Genomic DNA, 25107 nt, shown 5'->3' on the forward strand with positions numbered 1-25107 from the left:
TAGGCAGCTTGTAGTTCAGGGGTGCATCTTTGGCTGCCTGTGTGAAAACCAACCTGAAATTCTCCACATTATAAACTGTAGAAGGAAAAAAAAAAAAAAAAGGGCACTCTCAGTGAAAGCTTCTTAGACTTTATCCTCTGAAAATTTGGACTGTGTCACTTGTGGTCTACTACTGGGTTCAGCAGGTTTTTACCTGCATTTGTCTCTGAGCTGTTGTGGGGATGGAGTTGAATCTGCATACCTAACCTGAGAGAAAACAGCATGTCTTTTGTTCCGAATAACATGCATTTCAGTTCCAGATAGAATGTAAGGGAAAGCGGTCCGAGTGAAGAGGGCAAAAAACTGGACCTTCAGGGAGAGAAGGGGTCAGATGTGATAGACTGAGACAATGAAAGAACAATATGTGATTGAAGGGTAAGAGTAGGAAGAAGAAAACTGAGACTAGAGGTTGTGGGAGGGGGTTGAAATGTATCTTCAAAGGACAAGAATATTGAGTAGGAAGCTGGGTACAAATAGGAGGGAGGGGAGAGAACTGGGAGCTAGTAACTAAGACTGAAACTGTAAGGGGATGTGAGATGGGAAAACTAAAAATGGCTAAATAAATGTAATGGAACTGAGAACCTTTCACATAAAGAGAAGCCAAAGGAGGCATATGTGAGAAAAGCTGGTATGAAAGGAAGAAATAAGACTGACAAAATTTGCAAGACAAGATGACTTAGATTCCAGTCATTCCATCCTCAAATACAGACACGTCTGGCAGCTGGGTATAGAGGCAGAAAAAAGCTGAGCAAGGGCTTGGGAGTATATAACTGGGACTGGCTGAAAAAGGAACAGAGCAATGGTGGATGGGAAAAAAGGGAAAGAATGTCTAAAGAAGAATTCTATAACTATGTTTCTAAAAGCAAGCACTTAAAACTCAGGAAATTAGTTAGTTAAATCTAAGACAAACCCAAACTGATTTGTATATGCAAATGTCCAGCTCAGCACCCAAACATTCTTGACTTTGCATAAAGCAAAGGCACCCAAGCAATCTGCACAAAGGCACTGGTGGTCACAGGCCTTCTCACAGAGGAGCCCTAGCGCCCTGCTGCTAGGGAGCTGAAACAAAAGCTCAAGGGGAGCCTTTAAAGCACAGAAACTGCATTCCTTCCTACCACAAAGCCGCTTCCCCAATCCTTTGCATAACCTCGGTCTCCCTAACACCTCCTCCCACCCTTCCTTCTCCTCCACCACCTCCTGCTAAACCTTATCTACTCTACCACATCCTCATTCTACGCCTGCCCATAGAGTGCTCTGCTCATTCTCACGTACTCCTTGGGCTCCCCAAGAGTAAAAAGTACCCCTGTGGGGCACCAGAAGCATAAGAAAGGGAATGTGTGGCTGTATGCTGTGGAGCCAATGGAAAGAAACACAGAATTGAAAGGAAGTTGCCCTGAGAGACACCATCTAACTGGCCCTGCTTTGAGTAGGGGGTTGAAAGTCAAGGTGCCCTCCAACCTAAATTATTTTGCAACTGTGAGGTGAGGGGTTTTAAGGTAAAAGCAGATACAGCTGAATTAAGAGAGAAAATGAGGAAGGGCATCTGCAGTGCACTGCTGTTTTCATGTTCCTTGGAAGCAATTCATGTTCCCCAGCTCATGGAACAGAATTGTGATGAGACCCGTGTTACACATAGGCGCTCTCATACCACAGGTACGACTGAATGAACTGAACTGCAACATGCAAATTTGCTGGAGAAGAAAGGTGCAGCTTAGTGTAGTTGTGTCACCATGGTCTCCTGGAGCAGCTTTGTTTGCTTGTATTATCGGATGAGATTAGCAGCTTCATTAAAGTTACTTTATTTACTGCAAGAGTTTCCCTTTCAGCATTTTAGCTCTATGTATATGTGAAATTGTGTAAAACTGTTTTGAGCATTGCTTAGAAAAGGAAAGGTGAGGGAACAAGATAACCCACCAAATAAATGAGAAATAAATGCAAATTCTTGGAAAGTGTAGAATGTGCCCATAGACTAACTGCTGTAGTTTGTGTCATATCACAGTCTTTTTTACCATACATTTGCTATGTAATCCATACATTTTGATTTCTTAAGAGCAGGATCTCCAGGAATATACTCTTCCAGGCCTTGCCAGAGAAAAAGATAAATTTATTTTATTGTCATGAGTGATGAAGTTTCTTCTGTGAATGTGCAAGGTGCAGCTATATAGTAAGCAAAATTAGGGGAATAGATTAAATAAACTGAATTGTGTCATGTGATAAATATACTTGTTATGAAGTTGCAACTGTTAAGAGGAATTAAGCTTGATGATTGTGATTTTTGCTGTTCAGAGATTTTAATGAAGGAAAAAAATCCCTGTGGATGGAGATGTCAAAAAGAAAGGAAAAAATATGAGACACTGAGGCAGAAATTTTGCTGAGAAAAAAAAAAAAAAACTAGCAAAGTACAGAGCATAAGCCCTCCTGTAGTAGACAGTGGGAACATATATTTAGTACAGGACTGTGGCAGTGTATGGATGTGGAATTGAGACCATGGAGATAAAATTTAGTCAAGGAGGAGACAAAACCAATAGTAGAATATGCATATATGTGTATTTGAGGGTGTTTTCTGGATGTTATAAATACAGATTTAACTGCAGTTCTCGCTGATGCACATAAATAGCCGCTCAGAATTGAATGAACCTAAAACTGTCTTGCGCTGGCTATAACTAATAAGGATATGTTATCTCAGTGTATTATTATAAGCAGGTGATTGCTCAGTACAGCAAGTGCAATTCTGCTACCTTCCACACTTCTGACAGCTGATTGGTGGGAGTCTAAAATGCTGTAGGATTTTCAGTATTTTGGCTTTAGTTTTGTGACAGTGTTCTGAATATCATCTTTCCTCAGGGATTGATGAACTAGTCAGCAGACAAGAAAGCAGGCTGATTTCTTTAAAGCAGGTTGAAAAGCTCATATATATGTTGAATGAATAGCTGTAGTTTGAGTGGTTGCTTTGAGAGAGGGATTGATGATCTCTAACATCACTGGTCTAAAAAGTGTTCCAGCAAGCTTGTACTATAGGGTCATCTTTCCACATAACGACACGATCTTCATTTTTGAGCACTTTTCCCTGTATGTGACTGGGCTGTTTCCAGAGAAAAAAACAGTGTTCTTGGCACTCTGTAATTTTCCTGAAACAGTGATTTTGTCATATTTATTTTGGTATTTTTCTCTAAAATAACCAAACAGCTTCTGCTCACATGTGCCACTGAATGGCAATAATTCAGCTTGATTAGACAGCTTACTTTCCAGAGCAGTTGAGTTGGACGAGATACAAAAAGCACTGTGGCTGAGGAGCATCATCATTTGGTCTTCTTCACAGCTGCGACACTTGATTATTCAGACTCTTTATGCCACAGATGAAAAACCTAACCAGAAACAGATGGAGGTTTAATATTTTTAGAAACAGTACTTCAAAGTTAATAAGAGGAAGAGAAAAAGATTTCAGCTTTGGAAATAAATTCAATTTTAAACCTACTTCTTAAAGTATATTCAATAGGATTTGCAAAAATATTCTAATTATAAACAATGCTGTCCCCAGAATTTTTCCTCAGATTCTTCCCAAGCATGTTGCTTGAAGCCAAAACCTGTATACAATGAAAAGCTTTCAGTTCAGGTATAGTAGCTGCGCTATGGTAGCATTTTAAAATAATGCACAGACATCAGATCATTTATTTAAAGGTTTTTGCTGCTTCTGCTTGAGTATTTATTTTAATTTTGTACTTTTTTCCAGTATTTTATTGCTTTTTATGTTGGACTTGCTGGGAAAGCTGGAGCCCAGGTCTCTAATATTTAAGAATGCTTGTTGATAAGTTCGAAATGAGGTATCCTAAATATCTTCACATTTAGCTCACCAATTAACTGTTTTCAGTCATCATAGTTTTCCTGTAAGAGGAAATGATCCTTCTCTTCTGAATTAATAGTGAAATAGTGCCAGAGACTGATTAGTTCTGCTTTTCAAACTGCATATGTGATAAAGATGTATTTTTTTTATGAAGAGGGGAATTAATTATCTTAATTCTGCAAGTCTGATAAAGGCAAATGTCTTCTATCTCTTACTAGTAGCCAATCTGTAGCGTAGAGTCATCTTTATAACCATGCAGGAAAATTCCTAGCTCAGCAGTGAAGAAACTCTGACTATGTCAGGGTTGAGTGCTGTTCTCATCTTCTGAGGATTTTCTTATGACCAAAAGAGGTAGCATCTTCACCTTTCATCCTACAATTTCAGTATAGATACACATGGAGTTTATAAGGGCCTGATTTAATGAGTATTACACTGTATGATGTAAGAAGTAGAATGTCCCTGTAAAATTTTAAAAATAGATTTTCTTCTTTAATTGTTTCTTCTTTAATGAAACAGTGTGGTTGTTATATGTAAGATGGAAAAAAAATTCTGTTGATTATCGCTGCTTTTGATGGAGAAAATTCTGAAATCCTTAGGCCGTTTAAGTCTCAGCTGATTTCTGGCATTGGCTGATATGTTCATAAATTAGAATTGTGAGATATCATATTATGAATTTTTTTTTTTAAGTGGGAGTTTCTTGCCGTTTGGGTCCAAGGAGTCACAGTAGTCCAGTGATGTCACCAGACTTTTAATTCCACAGTGAGATGGTTAGTACAGATAGAAGTGATTACATTCAGATATAACTTAGAATCAGTTCTGCTCATCATTTTCAGCTCTTTCTAGTTTCAGTGGGAAATACTCCCAGGGGCAAGCTCAGAAAAGCTCTGAATTACTTAATCCATTTCTTTCACATCATGGTATTTGGCATGTTCAGTTACAACATTTGTTTAATACTGTTAAACAAAAATCTTCTCATTACTTCAGACTTGTCTATCTCTTTTTGCCTCATACCTTTTGGAAATCAATCTCTGCCAGCTAGCTTACTGGCTTTTTTAAAGCTTCCAAAAGTTACAGTTCTTTTATTAATATTGGTCACAAACTATGAATATATGCTGCATGTCATTAATTATTTGTCAGGTACTTCAGAGGTGTATTGGAGTTCACAGTGAATATTGTGTTTGTTTCTTTGATGACCTGTAACTGCGCTATTGCTTGTAGAAACATCAGTCATGCTGACGTCTCATGATTTCTTAGTGTTTAACTACAGTCAAAAAAAAAGCTAAATGTTAAAATGCTAATTCTGTAAGTGTTAGTTGACTTCACTTTCTTTTCTGTGTTTGGCTGCACTAGGTAACTTTACCATTAAATCTTAGGCGTTGAATTTCTCTCTTATTTTGCATTGTGAGTGTAATTTATAAAACGCAGTTGTTGTTAGCTACCATTCATTTCTTTATAGTAGGGCCTAAAATCCACCATTACAAACTTAAAAACCTCTGGTTCTATGATTTTGTAAATAGATGATAAATGAATAGTTATTTCCCAGAAGGGTTCATAAGCTAAAAGCAAGCTATGACAGTGGGGGTAGCAAGCAAGAGGAAAGAACAGGGGCACAAAAAACAGTGAAATCACGGAAGAAAATGAATTAGTTCCTGTGTTCTAAACAGGAAAGAGCTGTAAATGCTGTCTTTGGTATAAGTGGACAGAAATTATTGTTAGATGTTTACTTGTACAGACAAAAATCATGATAATTTATATAAATTATAAAATTAAGTACTGTAGCCTCTTTTACAGTGATGCGTCTCTCACTAATTATCTTTGTTACTTGGTCCAATAACATTGGTGATATTTCAAAGGAAATCGAATAGTAGGGACAGATGAAATGCAGGTAAGGCCCCATAACCCAGATTGCCTTCTGTCCACATAGTGTGTGAGCTATATCTGTATAAATAAAAGCACACAAGATTTGTGAAGTAATCATTTATTATGCAAACACTAGGACTTCATTATATCAAATTTTATTAAATATGTACATGTTATTACTATTTAAAGAACAAGTATCATTTCAAGATCTGCAAACTTCTCTCTAGCTTTGAGAGCTGCGGCAGAGCCTGTATTAATGCTAGTTTGAAAGCTGTAAGCTCATGCAGTGTCACTGTAAGTGACACAGCACCACCTTTGAAGGTAAAACTTCATCAGCTGTATTCTTTAGTTACAAAACAATCAAAAATATTTCCTGACAATAATATATTTGTACATGGTTTATATTTCCCAACTCTGTCCAACTTCTAGGATGGAAGCAAAGAATTCTGCCATCTTTAGGATTCTCAGATGCTGAAGAAGGGGGTTCGTACCAGAAACATCTGATGGTAATAAAGGCACCTTAAAAATAGAGAGGAGGGCACAAGAAGCAAAAAGAAAGTTGCGTCCATCTCCTCTGCTGGTATCCAGCCAGGAGGTCTTAAAATTTTTCTTGCTCAGGGGCCCATGGCCTCAGTGAGGATAATGCTTCCTATCACTGACCCCCCTTCCCATCACCTCACCACTAAACTGATAGGTCAACTTCTTCTTGACCTTCTTGACCTCCCCTGTCTTGCCATAGTTTCTCAAAGCTCGTGCCATTTTCTGGTAAGTCATTTTCTTGCGATTGCCTTTCTGGATGCCCCAGCGATGCGCCAGTGCTTCTTTGTGTTTAGATGAGAACTGGAAAGTACCCTTTTCCTTGTCCACCCACCAGATGCTGTCCTTCATGTCTCCACTGCGAAGAAGGTCCAGAAGGAACTGGTATAGACGGATCTTCTTCTTGCTGCCTATGTGAGAGTTAGAGGAGAAAGGCATTGAAACATAAATTTCAGTTTATACTCTCAGATAAAACAGGGGATTTATATAGTTCATATAATTATTCCAAGTAGTTTGTGAATTCATCTAACTTCTTCAATCTGCAACATTTACAACAATAGACAGCAATAGACTGACTTACACTGTGAAGAACTAAAGTAGGTTTGTGAACCAAGAAGAAAAAAAAAAAAAGAATTCCAAAGATATAAACCTTGTTTTGAAAATAATTTACTAATTCGAAGCTAGTTGGAAAACACTGCTAATTTGAAACTTATCTGAAACTAGTTTGGGCAGGTTGTACAGAATCCGATTTTCTGGTACTAACCAAACAGAGCTTAATATTAAAAAAAAAAAAAAAAAAAAACAGTTCCTTGACCTCCTTGCTTTGGTTTTTCCATTTGTTAATGGAAACAAGAACAGACATGGCAAGTACTAACAGGAAGCCTGATTAAGCAAAGCAGAAGATAAAGTGGGAATGCTTGAAGAAATTAGAATTGAACTCCAGCCACAGTTATGCTCATAAACAATTGTGAAGACAGGAAAGTGCAAGGGCAGAAAAAGTCAGGGAAAGTGAAGCTTGGGGAGTGGGTAAAATAGTAGCGCAGCAGTTCTACAGCTTTATTCATTATCATCGTAGTGAAAAGAGAGCTGTTCAACTCCCAGTTCAGCCAAGTCCCACACTTTTTACTGACCTGCTTCTCCATGCATAATTCCAGGCGCAGGGTCCACACCATCAGTCTCCCCATCTGATACCTCCAGAGGGGGGCTCTGCCTTTCTATGTCCTCCTCATCAGAACTGGGCTGCAGTGGAGAGGTGTATGGTAGGCACATCCGGGGCAAATAGGAAACCTTTGGGACAGCAGTAGTGGAGAGAGGGAGGAGATAGTGACAGAGAGTGGGATATTTAAAAAAAAAAAAAAGAGAGAGAGAGACAGAAGGGGTGTGCAGTTATTTAGGGTAATAGCTAGGGACTTAGTTGTTGACATTTAAAATAAATACCAGGCAGCTAAGAAACCCATCCAGCTAACAATTAACACTTATAATGTACAGAGATAATTTTTAAATAAGTCTTTACAAGAGGGAAGGAGGAACAAGGTTGTGAAAGTCAGACCTTTCCCATGTGTTACATTCTATTCAAGTGATAGTGCCCCTCTCCCCACACCTCCTCAGTACAGTATCCTTCTAATTTAGATGACATTTCCTCTCTTGAGAGTGGAATTAGCTGTATTTCTTATGCAGAAGAACCCTACAAGAAGGTGATAATGGTCACACACAGAACCAGATTTCCTAATGGACTCAGAATGCACTTTTTTTCTGGTTAAAGACACCATATTCATGTAACAGGTGCCTTTGTCTGATATATGGATTACTCTATGAATGTTCTCTGAAAATGAGATTTTGTAGGCAGGCCTTCTGGGGAAAAATGCTATATTGGTAATACTTGCTTTGAAAATACTGTAATTCCTTTCAAAATATTGCAAGATTCCTGCTGTGTCGTGAATGTAGACCAAGACAGTGCTTTTTCAAGGAGTGTTACCTAACCCCTGTGCAAAATTTGTTTTTTGACAACTTTTTTCTAACATGGATTTTCTAGAAGTACTCTTAATTTTGCCAGTGCTGAGCAGTTCTTCCCTAACAGAACCACTTGGACTGCTTTTGGCTCTGTTGACTTTTTCTTTATTGGATATAGTACCTGCTGGCAGCACTGAAACCCTGTAGGGCTGCATCCAGCTCTGGAGCAGGGGTTACACACATCTGTCAGCTTCTCGTCTTGAATTCCCTTCTGTGGAGGGGAATAGGTTTCCCACTAAGATAAAGAATACATCATACCAAATACAACACATTCTCTTCTCCTATGTGGTTATATGAAAATTCCCTCCTGGTGGGGATTTCTCATCTGGAAAGCTTGCAAGCTGTCTTCTGTGCTACATTCCCTCACCATTTTATGGGGGACATGTCAGGAGCACTGTAGAATATACCTCCACTCTAAATTCTCTATTTCTTTATGGTTTGTTAGGGATCACAACTAGCTGCCATGACAGATCCAGTGGGAGAGGGGAATAAGGAACCCAGTTCCTACAACAAAAAAACACTACCCACTTAATATAAAATACAGTTCTCATGAAATGTCCCAGATTGATAGCCCTGGAAGGCAAACTCTTTATGAAGTGCTCTTCTTCCTTCCAGTGAGAAAGGATGCTTTGAACATGATTCCCTTCACCCAAGCTTAGGCGCTGCTGCGGGAAGTGGGTGTTCACCTCGTGACTCACACTATCCACCCGACATTAGGCCCTGCTGGGTGGTGATTTCTAGATGAGCTTTGCACCACTTTAAAATGTCCCAATAAGGAGTGCGCAAAGGGCTGGTTTAGGGGTGCAGCAGATGGCGGTTAATGAGTTGGCAGATTGGCTGGAGACGAACATGGCAGGAAGGCCAGGATTGGGTAAGAGTGTGTGTAAGCTTCCTGTCAGATCCCCAAGAGCGAAACTTCAACCCTTACCACAGAGTCACCTTTAGCATTTTACAGTTAAGAAAGCTGTGGCCTCAGAGTTAGGAAGGAAGGGAGAGACGACATTGGTGGGGGAAGGGGACTAAGGCGTTGGGACAATGTCCTACAGGAAAGGGGGACAGAGATTGGTGCCACTGGAAAGAATGTGGCTGTGGAAACTCAGAATGTGCTGAAGGGTGGGGTGGGAGAGAAGCAACAATTCCTCTGCGGTGGAAGGTAAGCTGGGACACTGCTGAGGAGGAATGGTAACTCTGGGGCAAAAGAAGATGCAGATGTTGAACTGCGGAGGTGCCTGAGCTTCATCAGCTCCTTATTTGCTGCCTTTTTGGTTACACTTGCATTCCTAATGTCAAAAACTCAATGTAGGTCAGTGTCCTGAACACAAACTTGCAAGGGACTACCTAGTATGTTTAAGAGAGCTAGGTTATTAATACAGTTCTGGAAAGGGAAAACTTGAAGAAATTGCTACTTTCCATATTCTGATGCTGTCTCAGACTCTGTGGTTTTCCTCTTCATAATTCTCATTGCAGTTTTCCTACCTTTTCTTTCAGTCTCTTATCAGAATGGCTGTTCTTTTTTTAATTTATTATTTGGTGAGAGTACCTATGGGCAAGCTATCAAAACCCTTTTAAAGAAATCTTGTTTTAAAAAATCTTGTTTGAGCCTCAAATTTGATTTTGAAAAATAAGGTGATTATCAAAAGAAAACTGGAGAAATATCTTTGCATATTCTTCCTTTATTCGCAAACTGTAGCTCTGATATTGCATGACAGTCAGAGGCGCAGCTAGTAAAGGGTAAATTCAGCTGATGCTTAGAGTTTGCCTCCTGTTTCTGTTTCCCTAAAGATGCCTTTAATAACAGTATGTGTTGCCTAGGGTTGTGGCTGAGGCACAACAGAGTCTGAACCTCAGAGCTCACTGCATACCACTTGCTTGAGTTGCTATAGGCTAAAGTAAAACCCCAAAGATCCCCAGCTGGTGAGGAAGAGTGGACTAGTGGTGAACAGACTATTCATATCATCTGCAGTTCAGCATGGGGTAGGGAGAGGGAATGCAGGGCTCTCTATTCTATTTCATCCTGAAATGTAAGGTGATACCTGAATAGCATGAAGTAAGATAAGCAAAGCCACCCTTTCTCTCTTGTTTACTGCTGTCCTTCCAAAGAAATCCGTAATGGGGCTAGTTTTAATTGTGGCCTTGGGTTGGGTGTAGCAGTTGGTCATTATGTACGAGCAGTTACACTGAGCAACTGAAATGGCTTGAAGCTTCCCACAGACTGCAGGTCCATGAAACGTTTTTATATTTGTAACTTTCTGTTCCTACTTCTCTGTTTGTATCTCCATCTTATATTCTGTTGCTGATTTTTATAGAGCAAAAGGTGACAAGATTACGTATTTATATATGATTTCAGTTTGCTTTGAACAAAGAAACCCATAATAACAACTGCGTGAAAGCAGTTGCACTGACAAAACCTTTGCCATGGCACCATTATATACAATATGGTAATCAGTAAACACCTCTTTCTTTGACCTTGTATGCCTTGTATTCAGCAAATGATCAGTAGCTTGCCTGTTCTGGGGAACTCCTTAGCGCAAGTTCGCCCTGCTCTCTCATTGTTCCCTGTAATGAGTCTGGGCATATTCTTGTGGACTCATGGCTTAAAAGGGATTTCCACACCCACTTTATCCTAGCATATTTACAGTACCGGGGAACGCCTTATAATTTCAGCTTCAGTGTGTACTCAGCGGTACTTCCATGACTATCTTTATTGAACAGCAGAGATAATTTTTTTACTGGGAGATGACTGTCTGCATTTAAAAACTGAGTAATGACAAGGCAGTGTATTGCATCTCATGACTAATCTACTTTTAGGTAGAAACATACACATGCCTGCAAAATGCTTCATGGTGGTAAAATTACCCGCGACTTTCCTTTATTTATATTTTGTGTAGGATTCTGTGTATGTGAAATTTTGAGGGCTGCTTTGAAATACTTAAAGCTTTCATACTGTTTTGTGGCTCAGAACACTTCCAAATTGATTCCAAATTAAACAAAAATTGAAATTTCAAAACTCTCAACATAATGGAATTGTCTTTTTATGCACATTTTGAGGAACACTGCCCATTTACTAAGGGGCCTGTGAACCTCCAAGTCTTCATTCAGGTGAAAAGAATAAGCATTCCACACTTGTCATCAGCAGGAAGAGTTTTCTATCAAGTACTTGTGCAGTAATAATCCAATAATTAATTCTATCAGCATCTTGGCATAAAAATATGCACCCTGATCTCTATCCTTAACTATCATCCTAAGTTCTGAGCAAGAACTGGTAGCCATACCTGATGGTTGAGCCCAATGTGTGTGGTTGGGATTGCAGAATCCAGGACATGCATCTGTTCAATCTCCATGTGCCTGTAGAGCTGTTGCAGCTGGGGAGGCTGTACACTCTGCAGTTCTGTGAAGTGGTTGTCTCCAAAGGTCTCAAACTCACTGTGCATGTGGTGTGGATGATATTCCCAGTAATGATCTAAGGAAAATAAAAACAATTTGTATGTCATTATGAAAGTAAAAAATGCATTTATTTGTCCTCCACTGCCTCCTGCTCCTATAACTCTCTTTTCTCCCTGTCACAATCCATACGTATTCCTATAAAGTTTTCTTGACTCACAAATGATACATAGGCAACTTTCATTAGGAAAACACTCCTAGAGTGAACCGTGATAGATTTCAGTGGTAATACAGCATAAAGTATCAAAGGGGTTGGTTCTGGCACCTTTCTCAACAGGAGATCCTGTCAATCTTACGTCTTCCTTCCTCAGGCAACAAATCCCACTGTTTTATATATCTTCAGGTTGTCGTTAGAGTCTTCCTCATGGTGCAGAAGTAAGAAAAATTAGAGCTCTTTGTACCATTACCTTCATTCTTTGTTTTAATCTGGTGCCAAAATTTCAGTCGTGTGCAGAAAAGCCTTGGGTCTTTGCTTGATTTTTATGTAATCTTGTGTTGGTATTTTACACATTTTCAATACCAATATCAGAGAATAAAAAGATAAAAACTGTTGGGAGGGTCCTGAGTACACCCTAGCACAGTGGGGCAAATGTCTAGTGCAGAATCTTTGTCAATTGTTTTTATCTCTGTAATATATCAGTAACGTGTGAGAAATTTAATTCTTTTCAAAGACATGAAAAAGCACTCAGATAATCAGCATATTGTCTCCTACTTTGAAATTAAATTCCATACAATTTGCCGTTTTTGATTTTCTGCTCTATATAAATCTCCTAAATTCTCAGAATTTTGTATTTTCTACTCAAAATCTAAAATCTATTAGAGGCAATTTGAAGTTTTGCAAACTCCATTTCTCTCACAGAGTAGTTGCATGTATAGTTACTCACATATTTGTGTGCACTCTGTTTTTTAAAATCAAGCTAACATCACATCCTCTGCTTTGATCAAGCTTGGAACTAGTCTTCAGTAATTTCACATATCATTTTATGCATAGTCATAAGTTCTTTATGATATTCAGTGTAACATTTCTAATTTTTATCTCATCACTCCTCATTTTCTCTTCTTATATTATTCTAAATTATTTCTCACCCTTCATATATTTTCAGGATGCTACCATGTATCCTCACCAACTACACTTAATCCAGTTGTGCATGTTGACTTTCTTGATCTTTCGGTACAAATCAGTACATTTGACCTCCTAATCATACTTGTGCTCTTGTCCAAACTTCCTTCTATCTCTTGACATCCTTCTGAATATATGATGGACAGAACTGAACATGTTCCCAGTGCACTTGCACTGAAGGGAAGACTAACCGTCCCACACTGTAATATGATGCTACCGTATATGGTATTATTTGGATACTGGAGTGCTGTAAATATTTTTGTTTTTCAATACCTATTTCATTTGTTTTCTCAACTTTTATCTCCTCATCATTCCCTGTTTATCTTTTGGATATTTAGACCTAACCCACTCAAGAGTTTGAAAAGCAGGAGAGTGGTATTGCATGTGACCTCTCTCAGAGTGAACCTGATGTCTCAAGATGACATGTTCATAATACACCCTTTTGTACCTGAGAAGTTGTAGGCTCTTTTTGCTGCCTTTAGGGCTCAGGCCTGTAGAAGTGTATTTGTTGGAAACTTTATCAGACCATTTCCATACTAGGGCTTACTTTTCTGTCCTTCCTACTTTTTTCTATCATAGATAAACCAAGTCATGGCATGGGAAAGAGATAGAAAAGTGTTTTTAAAAATGCTCAGGATGTTGCTGCATTTACTTTGTAATTTCACTGGTTTGTTATATGGTGCTTTCTGTGGACTATATATATGGATTTTTTTAGCCAGAAGTTATAAAGCTTAGTAACTTACTAAGCTTCATGTATTAATGCTGGAGATAAATTTTGTTTTCTCCATGAAAGGAATGACTCTTTCATGACATAAAGTACTTTTGCATATTATATTTACTTCTTCTCCAACCCAAGGAATGGTAGAGCATATATAAGTCTGAGTCTGTGTGTAGTGTTCTGATAAGAGGCTTTGGGCTCATTCAATGTGAAAGATATTTTGTGGTTTGAAGGCTGAGCTGCACTAATTCACGCTTTTGTCAGGTTAAATTACTGTAAATTAATTAAAACCACTGATGGTGGCAACATGGTTGTCTCCATCCATGGTGGCCCAGCAGCCAGCCAGCTGTATGTAATAAATTGTTGCAAATGCATCGCAAAGGTACTCCTGTTCCTCACACTGCTCTGGTTGTGCTTCTTGTGCAGAAAGTCCTCTGGCAGATGGCAATATTTCTTCTCAAAGACCACTTCTCTTTGGTGATCTACTGCAGCAAATGAGAACCTTAAAAATCTTGAGGATCTCTCTAAGGCTGGAGAGTGAGTAGTGTCAATAGCAGCTCTTTAGCTGTGGATTTTCTTTCTAGTTGTAGCTAAGGTGATCAAGAGACAAGGCAGTTTATATCCATTATGCATAACTATGTGCATTTGTGCATGCTCTAGTAGTATGCTTTGGAGTCCTCTTAAATATTTTTATGAGCAAGGACATTTTTATACTCCACGTATACTCCATGTATACTTCATACTTCAAGATATACTAGAGTCTGTGATTCTTGCCGCCTCTAGATTTGTAGTTTTTAAACTCTTCTTTGGCAAGTGAATTGACCTGTACAGCAGTATTTACACTGATTCATGTTAATCTCTATGCAATAATTAGCCTACTCAATAATTATTTTCTTCTCTATTTTATTATATATCGCTGAAGTACTATAATAATGCTTCAGTATAGTTATGCCAATGTATAATTTGGGGACTTAACAGTGATCGCATAATATCTGTATATTACAATGTCAGAAATTACTTCAACATAAATTACATCCCTACGCACAAGTTGTGACAGAAGAAAAGTCCTTATTTCATTCTAAATTGTGTGTAATTTCAGAATGATCCTTGGGAAAAAAATGTTGATTTAGTGACTCTAAAAGAGAAATTCCTCATTCTGTCTCCACAAACCTCTACAGTTGCACTAGCCTGCCTAATTTAGTGCACATCAAAACATAAACGATTTATAAATATCTTCAAGTATCAGAGTTATCAGCTGCTTTGCAGCTATTTCCTTCAACCTTATGTGTTAGTGTGATGTCAATAATGTGTTGCAGTTCTTTTCACAAGAAAGTAAAGGTGGAGGTAAAAGAAAGGAGATAAATGTTCTAGAAATGGAAAGTGTCTCCTCTTTGGGTAAGGAAAATGTCACTAAAACCCAACATATAGCTACACAATGGAGTCATTACGAGAAATTTCATATGAAGTGAAAGAGGATGTGAAAAAAAATCTCTCTTATAGAGACATGGAGCTCATGTTTGTTTTGGTATTGTATGTAGTGAAAGGTTAGAGGAAGGACAGTCATGAGTTTTGAACTCCCTCCCAGACAGAAGGGATGTTAGGCTGCTGGGATGCAATAGTGGATTTAAAGGCATTGTGGGAATATTCATCATAGAGACAGATTTGCATGCAAGAGGTGAGAAAATGTAGCTAAATTTTCTTGGCCATCCTATGACCAAGAGAAATTTCTCTCCTCTTGTTTTAATAGATAAATAACATAAGGACAGACAATTAGAACCCGAAGTAGGCTTAAGAAAACATTAAGTGAAGCAACGGGCTAAATCTGCATCACACAGTGCAAAACCATACAGAAATTTATGAGACAGCTTTTGAAACAGAAATGTGATGGCTATGTTGGCACAGCACTGCTTGATCTAAGATCACTGTATTAACAAGTCATAATTTTGAAGTCTGAGTTAGAATGTCTGATTCTACTCTGTGCCTTGCAGATATTCCCACTCATTATGAACTGGGAGGTTTTTTACACAGTGTCTCATTGTATGGCTTCAGTGTTCCCACTGTATTTTACCTGTCTGAAAAAAACAAGACAAGAGAAAACCCACAGAGGAAATGAGAAAAATATCAAAGAACACTACAAAATTCATGTCTTGATTCCCTAAAAAACCACTGTGTTGAGCAAAATGCCATGTCTCTAGGCAACGCATCAGTCTTAGGGAGAATGACAACAAAATCTCCTTAGCTCTCGCTTTACTAATTAACAAAATTTATAATTTTAATAATGCCAAACATTAGAAAATATATGAGTCAGACCCCAAGAAATCTTGAGAATGCCTTCAAAGTAAGGGGATTTTGCAGTTCTTTCTATTTGCCATATGGTATTTAAAATTAAGTTTCACATGTCTGGATTTTCCTGCACTACAGTGTGGGCTAAAATCCTCACAAGGATCTTAAAAAGTCTTATTACTCCAAGAGGTGGGATGAAAAAACACAAATCAAAACACAAAAACTAGTAAGTCTCATGAACCTAGCAAGAAAATGAAAAGTGGATTACATTTAGCTTCGTACAAATAATGATTTTTTTCTTTTACTAAACCAATCATATTTAGTAATAATTCAGAGACAAAAGTACAGTGGAGTTTTGTAATTATCAGGATTGCATTAGTGTTACAAAATGTGTTACATTACGTTTACAGTCTTACTAGCATATAAACTTAGCGTAGGGCAGTGGACTAATACACTTGAAGCAGTTTCTGCCCTGCATGTCTTTATTTCTGTGTTTATTACAATATTTGCAAAATAGTTAGTCTACAATATACAAAATAAATGCAAATAATGCATGTTGTAATTTAGCATCTGCATTTTCTGTGGTTTATTTTTGTTAGTTAAATTTACCAATTCACTTATTTGCAATGATCTCCTATGTACTAAATTACTGCCATTCTGCTGCATGCACTTTACTGAGCTGCACTTGACAGTCAAGTGATCACTCCCCCATAATATTTAGCTGTTCATTGCTAATTAATAAATATTCAGTTGAAATATGTAGGTTGGGATTAAGTTGCCTCTTCCATAACCACTCAATGTACAACATTTCTGGAGTCTCTTGACTAAATGTAACAAAAGTTTTTGGGGAAAAGAATTATCTTGAATAGTGGTTTAGGTGTCCTCAGCATTCATATTGAATTGCGTAATTAATCTACTTAATCCAAATAGGTGGCTTTGAGATTTGTTGTGTTCGTCAGAGAGAGTTAAAATGTGCCAGTGATCTGAAAAGTGTACCTTAGGAATAGCCTTCCAGTAAGCCAGACCAGACTTGATAATGCTATGAAGGATAAAGAAGTATTGTTGCGTGAGGCAGCCTAGATTTCATAGCACAGGTTATCTTCTAGTGCTTCCTCCTGCATAGCACCTTTTATATTTATTAATTGTCACAATTGCCCTTTGAGACAATAAATATCATCCTTATTTTATGGACGTGGAAACTGAGGTACAGATTACAAAGTAGAAAGCTGGGTTTGTTTAATGTGGCTTGACAGAATCCATGAGATAATTTATGAAAACTAATTGAATTATTTGTCTTCTGGCCTTCAGAGTTTTGTATTTGTTTTTTGAATGCAATATAGAGGAAAAAAATCAGTTAAATGTACAGCCTATTCTGAAAATTGTTGTCCTTTAATACAGATTTTGCTGGCACAGATAAAGCAGTACTGTTATGTAGTTGTTAGGTGTCTTTAAGCAGTATCTACTGTATCTATAAAAGTCTGTATGGGAAACTCCAGGAGATACCATGGCTGTCATGACTGGTACAGCAGAACGGTGCTTTTTCTTCCTGAGTCAACACTGACCCTGATATTTCCCATGTGAACATTGTTTTGCACAGGAGAGGAGATTCACAAAGCTGGGCTCTCTCCTCTGCATTGATAAGAGTCCAGTGACCATAAGACATGAAAAAACAGAGGACAGCAAAACTTACTTCAATACCACCATTAATTTGAAAACACATGTACAAATTGAAGCAATAAAAAAATCCTACTTTTTTTTTTTTAATCAAGATAGGTTTATATACAAATGGAAGGTTTATATACAAGGAAGTTTTATGTAGATATAAAGAGAGGAAGTACTTGGGTGCATTGAAGGAAGAGTGAAAGCTGAAGCCAGGTGTGACAGCATGCAAAAGAGGCCAAATGAAAGCGGCCAAATGCCAAAGAAACAATAAAAATGAAGGAACAAACAGATCATTTAGGACCTAAGTCTAAGGAGAATTAGAGATGGCAGCACAAGAAGAGAAGTACAGTAATGCAAATCCATGTTCTCAGAGTTCTCAAGTAAGCAGAGTGGTTTTGATATGCAGAGAAAAGTTAAAATACAACAAAGATAATGAGGGATGGAGATCATGAGATTCCCACCTTCCAAGCAATAAACTGAATGTCCTGGAAGTTCCTCATGTTAATCAATACGTTCTAAAAATTTCTTTTAGACAGAAGACTGTCACAGTTTCTGGGTTGGAATGGTGCCGCTGATCAGAACGAATGATTGTAGATTTCTGATTTAAAATAAGTACCTACATATTATAGATCAAACCAACATGTTTGTTCTTTTTCTGAATGTCCAATCTCTCTCCTGCATTATCCCATGAGACTTTACGTTCCAAGGAAATATTTTTAAACTTACCACCATGACTCTCTCCATCACTGTTGAGATACTGGTAATAGTCATGGGGCTGTCGGTACAGGTCTGACTCATAGGGTACCATATCTTCAGAGGGCTGTAAAGAGAAGAGGAATTTTTAGAACTGTAAGCTTAGATAGTCTTGTAAGACCCATCAGTCTAAGGGGGGGTTGCAAACACATTTTTATTGCTGAGGGAAAGAATGGGGAGGCTTCAAGATTTATTGAACCAGTAGGAATAATAAGCTTGACAGTAAGCACTGTCTTCCAAAAAAAAAAAAAAAAAAATTCCAAAAGAAAATTCCACCTCCTCAGACTCCGTGAGAAGAGTTTTCTGCTGCCTGCTTGCCAAATCCTGGCCTGTGGTATTACACAAGACACTCGGGTGATGTCCCATCCCTCAAACTTCTGCAGATGTTAGTGATACCTCAGGCATCATGCCCAGGCCAAGAAGATATCACACAAGCACAGCACAGAAACCTGTTCTTTAGTTGTGACAGACATAAACTGTTCTTCCTCCTGTGCACAGGTGACACAGGAAACTATCCTGTTTGTGGTCTTCCCTGTGTTAAGCAATCCAATATAAGCATTCTTTTAACTTATTCTGTTGTTTCAGTAAAGGCAGTATTTAATTCTTTTGCTTTATTTAAAGTTTGCTTTCGCTGATTTCTCAAATGAAGAGTTAGAACAGCACAATGGTTGTTCACAGTCGTTTATAAACTTTTCTCCAGTTAAGGTCATTAAAATATTTTCTTTTGCTGTATGTCAGGACCAGCTCTAACTATTTTAAAGTAGTTGTTTTTGTCCCTTCCTATACATGCCATAGTTAACTGTGTCACCCCTTCAGAAGGCCCTGTGCAACAGGCACTAGAAACATCCCTTTTCATTGTCCTGGTCAACTGCCCAGTTTTCTGGAGATGGACTGTTTTGCCCCTCACTGCTACTGAAACCCAAAGACGACTGCTGGAGACAGAGGAAGCTGTATTCAGAAGGCTAACAGCAACTACCAGAAAGTTCGTATGAAATTCAGAGGAGACAAGAAAATCTGGAAAAGATAAAAATCTCAAATCCTCATCTCTCTTCATGAATCTGGCTCATTTTTAGAACACAGGATTTTTCTAAGTTTACGCTACAGCGACAGCATGCTAGAAAAGCAGGCAAGCTTCTCTTTTTCTAGCTTTTTTAGTTTCCTTGCAAACATGAAACTTAGTGCCGCAGCTTCTATTAAAATTCAGGTTGACTTGGGAGAAAAGCGACGGGCAAAAATACAATTTTTTTTTTTTTTTTGGTGGAACCTAGATCAGAGTTGCCATTCTTCATTAATCCTTCTAATTTAATTCTTCCAGTTAACTCCTTCAGGTCATTCTGTTGTAGGACTGTTATGTTCTAAGGAAGTACCTTCTCAGATGACATTGAAAAAAAAACATGAGTAACAAGATGGACTCATTCCCAGAGGATTAAAATATTAGAACACAAAAGGTTAAAAAGAAGTGCTGCTAAAAAGTATTTGGAAGCTTTTTAGAACCCCACTGGCAGCTGTGTGCTTTGTTAGCATATCATATTAGGATGCGCTGGTACTAGTATCTAAAACATCCTGACTTCCAGTATGCAGATAAATTGAAATGAACACTAATGAGGTGTCAGATCCACGGAGTCCTCAAAGCTCCAGGAGAAAACTCTTTGCCTAGCTGTAAGCTCCTACGATCAACTGTGGTGGTAAATAATTGTTCTGTAGAGACATCAGAAAATGATTACCACAACAAAGGCAATGTAAGAGGAAGACTAAATGAAAGGACATAATCAAAATTTGTATCGCAGCAGAGGACCAGACTCCTCTTATTTCAGATCTGAAGGGAATAGGTTCAGTCTCTCTTTCCATATCAATATTATTCCACTAGAATCACCCCTCATCTACACAGGGATTTAATGGAAAGTAGAGTTCATTTTCCAGATTTTAGAGAGCTAATGACAGCGACAGCACAAGTTTTCCATCTCTCCAGTGCTCTTGTTTTTCCTCTACATATTTTCTTTCATATTTTTCTGGTCATATGCATTCAGTCATCCTAATTCATTATACCTAATTCATTATACCTTTGATCTCCTACAATAAAAGGTACTGATGCCATTCTTCATAGCCAAATAAGAGGATGAAGTTCTGAACAGAATTTCTAATTTTCATTATCTTTGCAAATTAATTAACCCCACTCCCATTTCCTTTCCATAAGTATATACTTCCTGTCAAAATCATGTCAGTATGAAGAATGTAAACAGAAAATGCACATCATGTAAGCTGGGAGAAAGGGAGATAAAGAAGTCATATAAATGTATATCATTCATATCTTTGTTTCCTTTCAGCTGAAATACCAGAACCTGACTAGAATTGTACATATTCTCCATATCTAAATGCATCAAAATTTATAATTTTGATGCATATTTAGCCAAAAGTAAGAAAAAAAAACAGTCAATTTAGGCTTAATTTGCCATGTTTTAAATTTCTACTCCTGCTCCTGGTTATCTGCAAAAGCTCTATCACTTTTATATCTTTACAGTACCATAGTTTGGTAGGCAGGCCAAGCAGCAGTCCCAAAATAGATAAGAAAGAATATCTCACTTTCTTAGTTTTATTTTCCCTTAGTTATCTCTTTTTTCCAAAGATTTCCCATATCAGTCCAATATACCTGCTAACAACCAACATACTCTCACATGCTGAGAACGAATTATTCCTACAATTCAAGGGCTAGCATTAAAAGTTCACATGTGTATTCAATGATTAGAACTGTTAAATGAAAGTGATTTCCTTAATATTTACAGACATTGCTGATTGCAGAGTTGCGGAAACTCAGCATCTAAAAATCAGTCTGCTTTTATATAGATCACTGTTTTTTACATACTTTGTTTTGAAAGTCTGGAATTTAGAATCTGTTTCTTATTAATTGTGGGAATAGTCTTTCTTGAATTTATTTTCCGCTCAGTGATTCATTGGAAGAAATACAAATAGGTATATATGTACTCATGCACCTTTAAGCAGTCCATTTCCACAAAGAACTGGAAGTGGCACCACTTTCCATCTTGGTATCTAATCTCTAAGAGTAAAGCAACCAATATGGAAAGATTTATAATTAATGTATAAAGGTCTGTGTATCATATTTTCCTTGATTATGCTTATCCTATGAGGGAGTGGGATGGTTTCCTTCATTCATTAGAGAAGCTATCACCAAGCCTCTTTGTGATATATTTCTCAGATTTTTTTGTCCTTTAAGTCTTACTAAAACTTATTTTTCTCTAGTAGGGAGAAGAGGTTTCACCAAGTACTGCTGTTGTCTTTTGCAGCAGTCATTACCCACCAGCCCTGTCCTTCTCTGGAACCTTTCCACCCATGCACACATTTCACTGTCTTTCTTACATCACGTCTGTGACACTCACTGAACAGTTTTGTTTCCCCAGATAAAAAGCAACAAGTTATGTTATAATTTAGTTGCTTAACTGATCATAATGGACATTTTGGACATTGTCCTAGTAATTACTTTCCTGAAAAAGAGTGACAGGAGCCTCTGTTAGGAATTTACAGATTTAGTCCACAATTTTCTGCTTTCCTGCATGCCCTGAAGTGCAGCACATTCTCAAAAATTATGTTCCAACCACACACAAGAAGTCAGCAAACAAGTCTTTCTCTGTCACTGAATTTGGTAAATGGAGAGTTGGTTCTACCTTCTTTCTCCTGAAAATCTAGACGAGTTGTTGCAAAAAGGGAAAAGCCATAAGACCATTTGTACACAGTTGGCCTAGTTGGCATTTGAGAGGTAGAAGGGATTCAACTGAATAACAATCTGAAAATCCTTATTATTCACAAAGGCTTTGTCAGGTGATTCGGGGTGATTACAAATTCAATGAATTCTTATCTTTCTTTGTTATCCTGACGTAACTATCCACTGGCATGTGATTCAGAAATACTCCACACAATTTCCAGTGCTGTGCTGCTAAGACAAGTTTAAAGGCCATTTCCTTGGAAAAATTTACAGCAAAACTATTTTGGAAAAGATCAGGATAAATATTAACATGGTCACTCCTTGGCCCAGCCTCACTAGACTACCCTGGACATGCATTTATGTGGAACAGAAAGCTTCTGAAGTGCATTTTCACTGTCATACAAATATATCTCCACTCTGAGTACAACAGGTGGCTATTTAGGGATTCACCAATAATCTGGGAACTTCTTTAGATAAAGATGTTTTCTGCTAAGTAGCACAAGTAGGTTCTATCTTCCATTAAACAACACGGTCCCCGTTTGCAGGACTTTTCCATAATTAAGGTCTTAATCTTCAAAGAAAGATGCAGGAGCGCTTAAACCATTTGACTGGCACCTACCAAACGAAGGTTGAGAGTCTCGTTGCATAGTCAAGAGGAAGGCAGTTATTGAGCCACCCTCAACTGAAAGGGGAGGGGCAGAGGAGGGAAGTGTTTGCTTCACAGAAACCCCGCGTCTAGAAAAGGGCTAATGTCGCTCCTCTGAAAAAAGTCCCAAGAGGCACAGACTTTTATAATGATGCCATGTGGGGCTCTAACTGTAAGTGCTCAAAGCAACTAAGTGTAAAACAATTCGGAAAGCACAAAACAAAAAGTTTTCTTGAACATTTTAATCTCAAAAAAAAGTCCAGTCAAGTGTTGCTATAAGATGGAATTGCATTTTCACTGCCTTGTTGACTCAGTCACCTCAACAGAGTCAGCCTGAATACTTATCTGCAACAAAAATTAGAATATAAGCTAGACTGTGTTAGATTTTCACTCCTTTTAGACAATGTATGCACTGAAATTGAAGAGTTAAGAAACAGGCCACAGAAGAGGGCTATGAGGAAACGGGTAGAAAGAAAAATAACATTAATAGTAAAAACAATGGGAGATAGTAGTGGGAGTCAAGCCCAACAAGTAGCATATTCAGAAATCTTTATTTATTGATTTATTTTAATTTTCTCAGTTGCTTTTCGAATTCTTATCCAGGAGTATTTATAGTAGATCTACTGGGTAACTTGAGTATTTAAGAAAAAGAAAGAAGTCTTTTTAGGATCCTCTCACCCTGTGGGTGAATAATGGATTTCATAGGCATGAGTTGACCAACTGCTCGAACAATGGATTTCATGAGAATAACAAGTATTTTTTCTGTCAGTGTGGATAAAAAATATGACAGGAATTGAGAGAGACATCTTTCTGTATGGAAAATAACGACATGTACCTTTAGCCTTCATTAGATGGGACAAGACAAAGATAAAGTACGATACAAATTTTATTACAGTTCTTTGGAGTTGCTTTGTCACTTATTCTCATTGCAAGCACAAACAGCAAATACCGTATGTCATCTACCACATGAAAAGCCAATAAAAACACCTTATCTGAGATCTTTGTAGCTACTACAGAATTAGCAAATCTTGTTAAGGCCTATATTAGCCATTTTGGGGATTTCTTATTACAGTTTGGCTCTGAAGAGCTGGTTAGTGAGATTATGTTCTTCACAAATAACATTCCCCAAACTGAACACAGTGTAAATTACAGCAGTGTAAAAATGCTTCAGAATTAAAGAAAGAACAGAATCAGCCATATAATCATAGAGAAAATTTGTAATCAGCCGTATAATCTTAAAAGAAAATTCGTAACTAAAAGTTTGAAAGACCCAATGTTATTTCCTCCCCACCCAGCTTCACCACTTGCCTTTTATAGCCAGAATAGGAAAGTTTTCAACTGCATCCATGTTTTAACTGCATCCATGGATGTTCAAAATGATTTAAGATTATTTCATGGCTTATACTTTAAATAAAAGTCACAGAATATGACCAAGAGAAGCTGAATCTAAAGACTAGGATTTTGTCATTAATAACAGCACAAAGACCTTCAATCTGCAAAATACAAAAGCAGCATTCCGCAACTCTTTTCTCACAGATTGGTAGATATTTAATACATAAACTATGTCAGAGTCTCAAGACTAATTAACAATTACAATCCGAAGCCAGATTCGGCCTTATACCACAAAGACGGTAGGGAAGAAAAAAGTTTACTGACTTGCTATACATATACCCTACAAAAATACCATGAGTTTAATCTATGAAAACAACTGGAGATCAAAATCAGATACAAGCTGAGGGAGGAAATGTTAATTTTACATTCATTGCAATGTTGTCACTAGTTTTATATATTGACCTGAGCCCAACTTCCTGGCAATACAAATACAGACCAAAAGAGAGACATTTTCAAATATTAAAACTTTGTCTTTGCTACTGAGCCCGATCGACCATATTAGGAATAAACCCCAGATACTCACAGGGGGAATGAGGGGAAATCCTTCCATTTTGCAAGCTTGCAACATTCAGCCAACTTCTGAGTGAATTTTTCTTAATTCAGTTTTCAAACATCCAGAATAACTGTCTTTAAAAATCACATGAAACAAACAAACGAACAAACAAAAAAAGACACAACAAAAGCGAGACCCTTGGGCTCTGTGAAGTCCCTTTGCAGCAATGGATCTCAGTATTGGAGAAAGACCCTAACAAGTTTTCATAGTTTGCCGTAATAGGCTCTGAGGTGAACTTCTTCCCGAGTCGTATCTGAAGTTCCTGATTTTATCAAATGTCTGTAGAAGGGAGATAGCCCGTGGGTCTGTCAGTGCGCTGTGACATCACCGCGCTTAGCCGGTTTGCATAAATCTCATCTCAGGGAGCTGTGGCACTTAAGAGGAAGTCTGCCCTTCACCAGAGCTGCCATGGGCAGGTGCCTCAGTACAATCAGCAGCCCGGAGGCCAGGCCTGCTACCAGTAAGCAAGCAGAGCTTTTATTGACTGGGGAAGGCTCTGGGCTTCCCACTGGAGAAAAAGTGTAGTCATGTTGTTGC

At 38.0% G+C, this 25107-nt stretch overlaps 1 protein-coding gene across 3 annotated transcripts; it reads right to left on the reverse strand.

The window, feature by feature from the left end:
- Positions 1–5844: 5844 nt before the first annotated feature.
- Positions 5845–24906, reverse strand: SPI1 (Spi-1 proto-oncogene). Of its 3 annotated transcripts, none has more exons than XM_088520537.1 (6): positions 24541–24906; positions 18238–18331; positions 11560–11747; positions 8409–8498; positions 7408–7564; positions 5845–6687 (listed from the first exon to the last, which is right to left on the reverse strand). In XM_088520537.1, the coding sequence occupies exons 1-6, from the start codon at positions 24583–24585 to the stop codon at positions 6371–6373; spliced, it is 891 nt and encodes a 296-aa protein (XP_088376663.1). In that variant the 5' UTR covers positions 24586–24906; the 3' UTR covers positions 5845–6370. The 3 variants fall into 3 exon arrangements, with proteins under 3 accessions (XP_088376663.1, XP_088376662.1, XP_010216608.1); XM_088520536.1 differs by having other exon boundaries at positions 8409–8522; XM_010218306.2 differs by lacking the exon at positions 8409–8498 and having other exon boundaries at positions 24541–24902.
- Positions 24907–25107: the final 201 nt, after the last annotated feature.

The sequence above is a fragment of the Tinamus guttatus genome, unplaced genomic scaffold (genome assembly GCF_059628265.1).
Source record: "Tinamus guttatus ecotype Peru unplaced genomic scaffold, ASM5962826v1 Tinamus_guttatus_pri_ptg000089l, whole genome shotgun sequence".
Classification (NCBI taxonomy): domain Eukaryota; kingdom Metazoa; phylum Chordata; class Aves; order Tinamiformes; family Tinamidae; genus Tinamus; species Tinamus guttatus.

Bases quoted from the DNA above. Each gene is read 5' to 3' on its own strand.
- SPI1 (XM_088520536.1), bottom strand. From the start codon at position 24,585: ATGTTGCAAGCTTGCAAAATGGAAGGATTTCCCCTCATTCCCCCT. The intron at 11,748-18,237 runs GTAAGTTTAAAA...TATTTTCCTTAG, and splicing joins TGATGGAGAGAGTCATGGTG to ATCATTACTGGGAATATCAT. The intron at 6,688-7,407 runs GTCAGTAAAAAG...ACTCTCACATAG, and splicing joins AATTATGCATGGAGAAGCAG to GCAGCAAGAAGAAGATCCGT.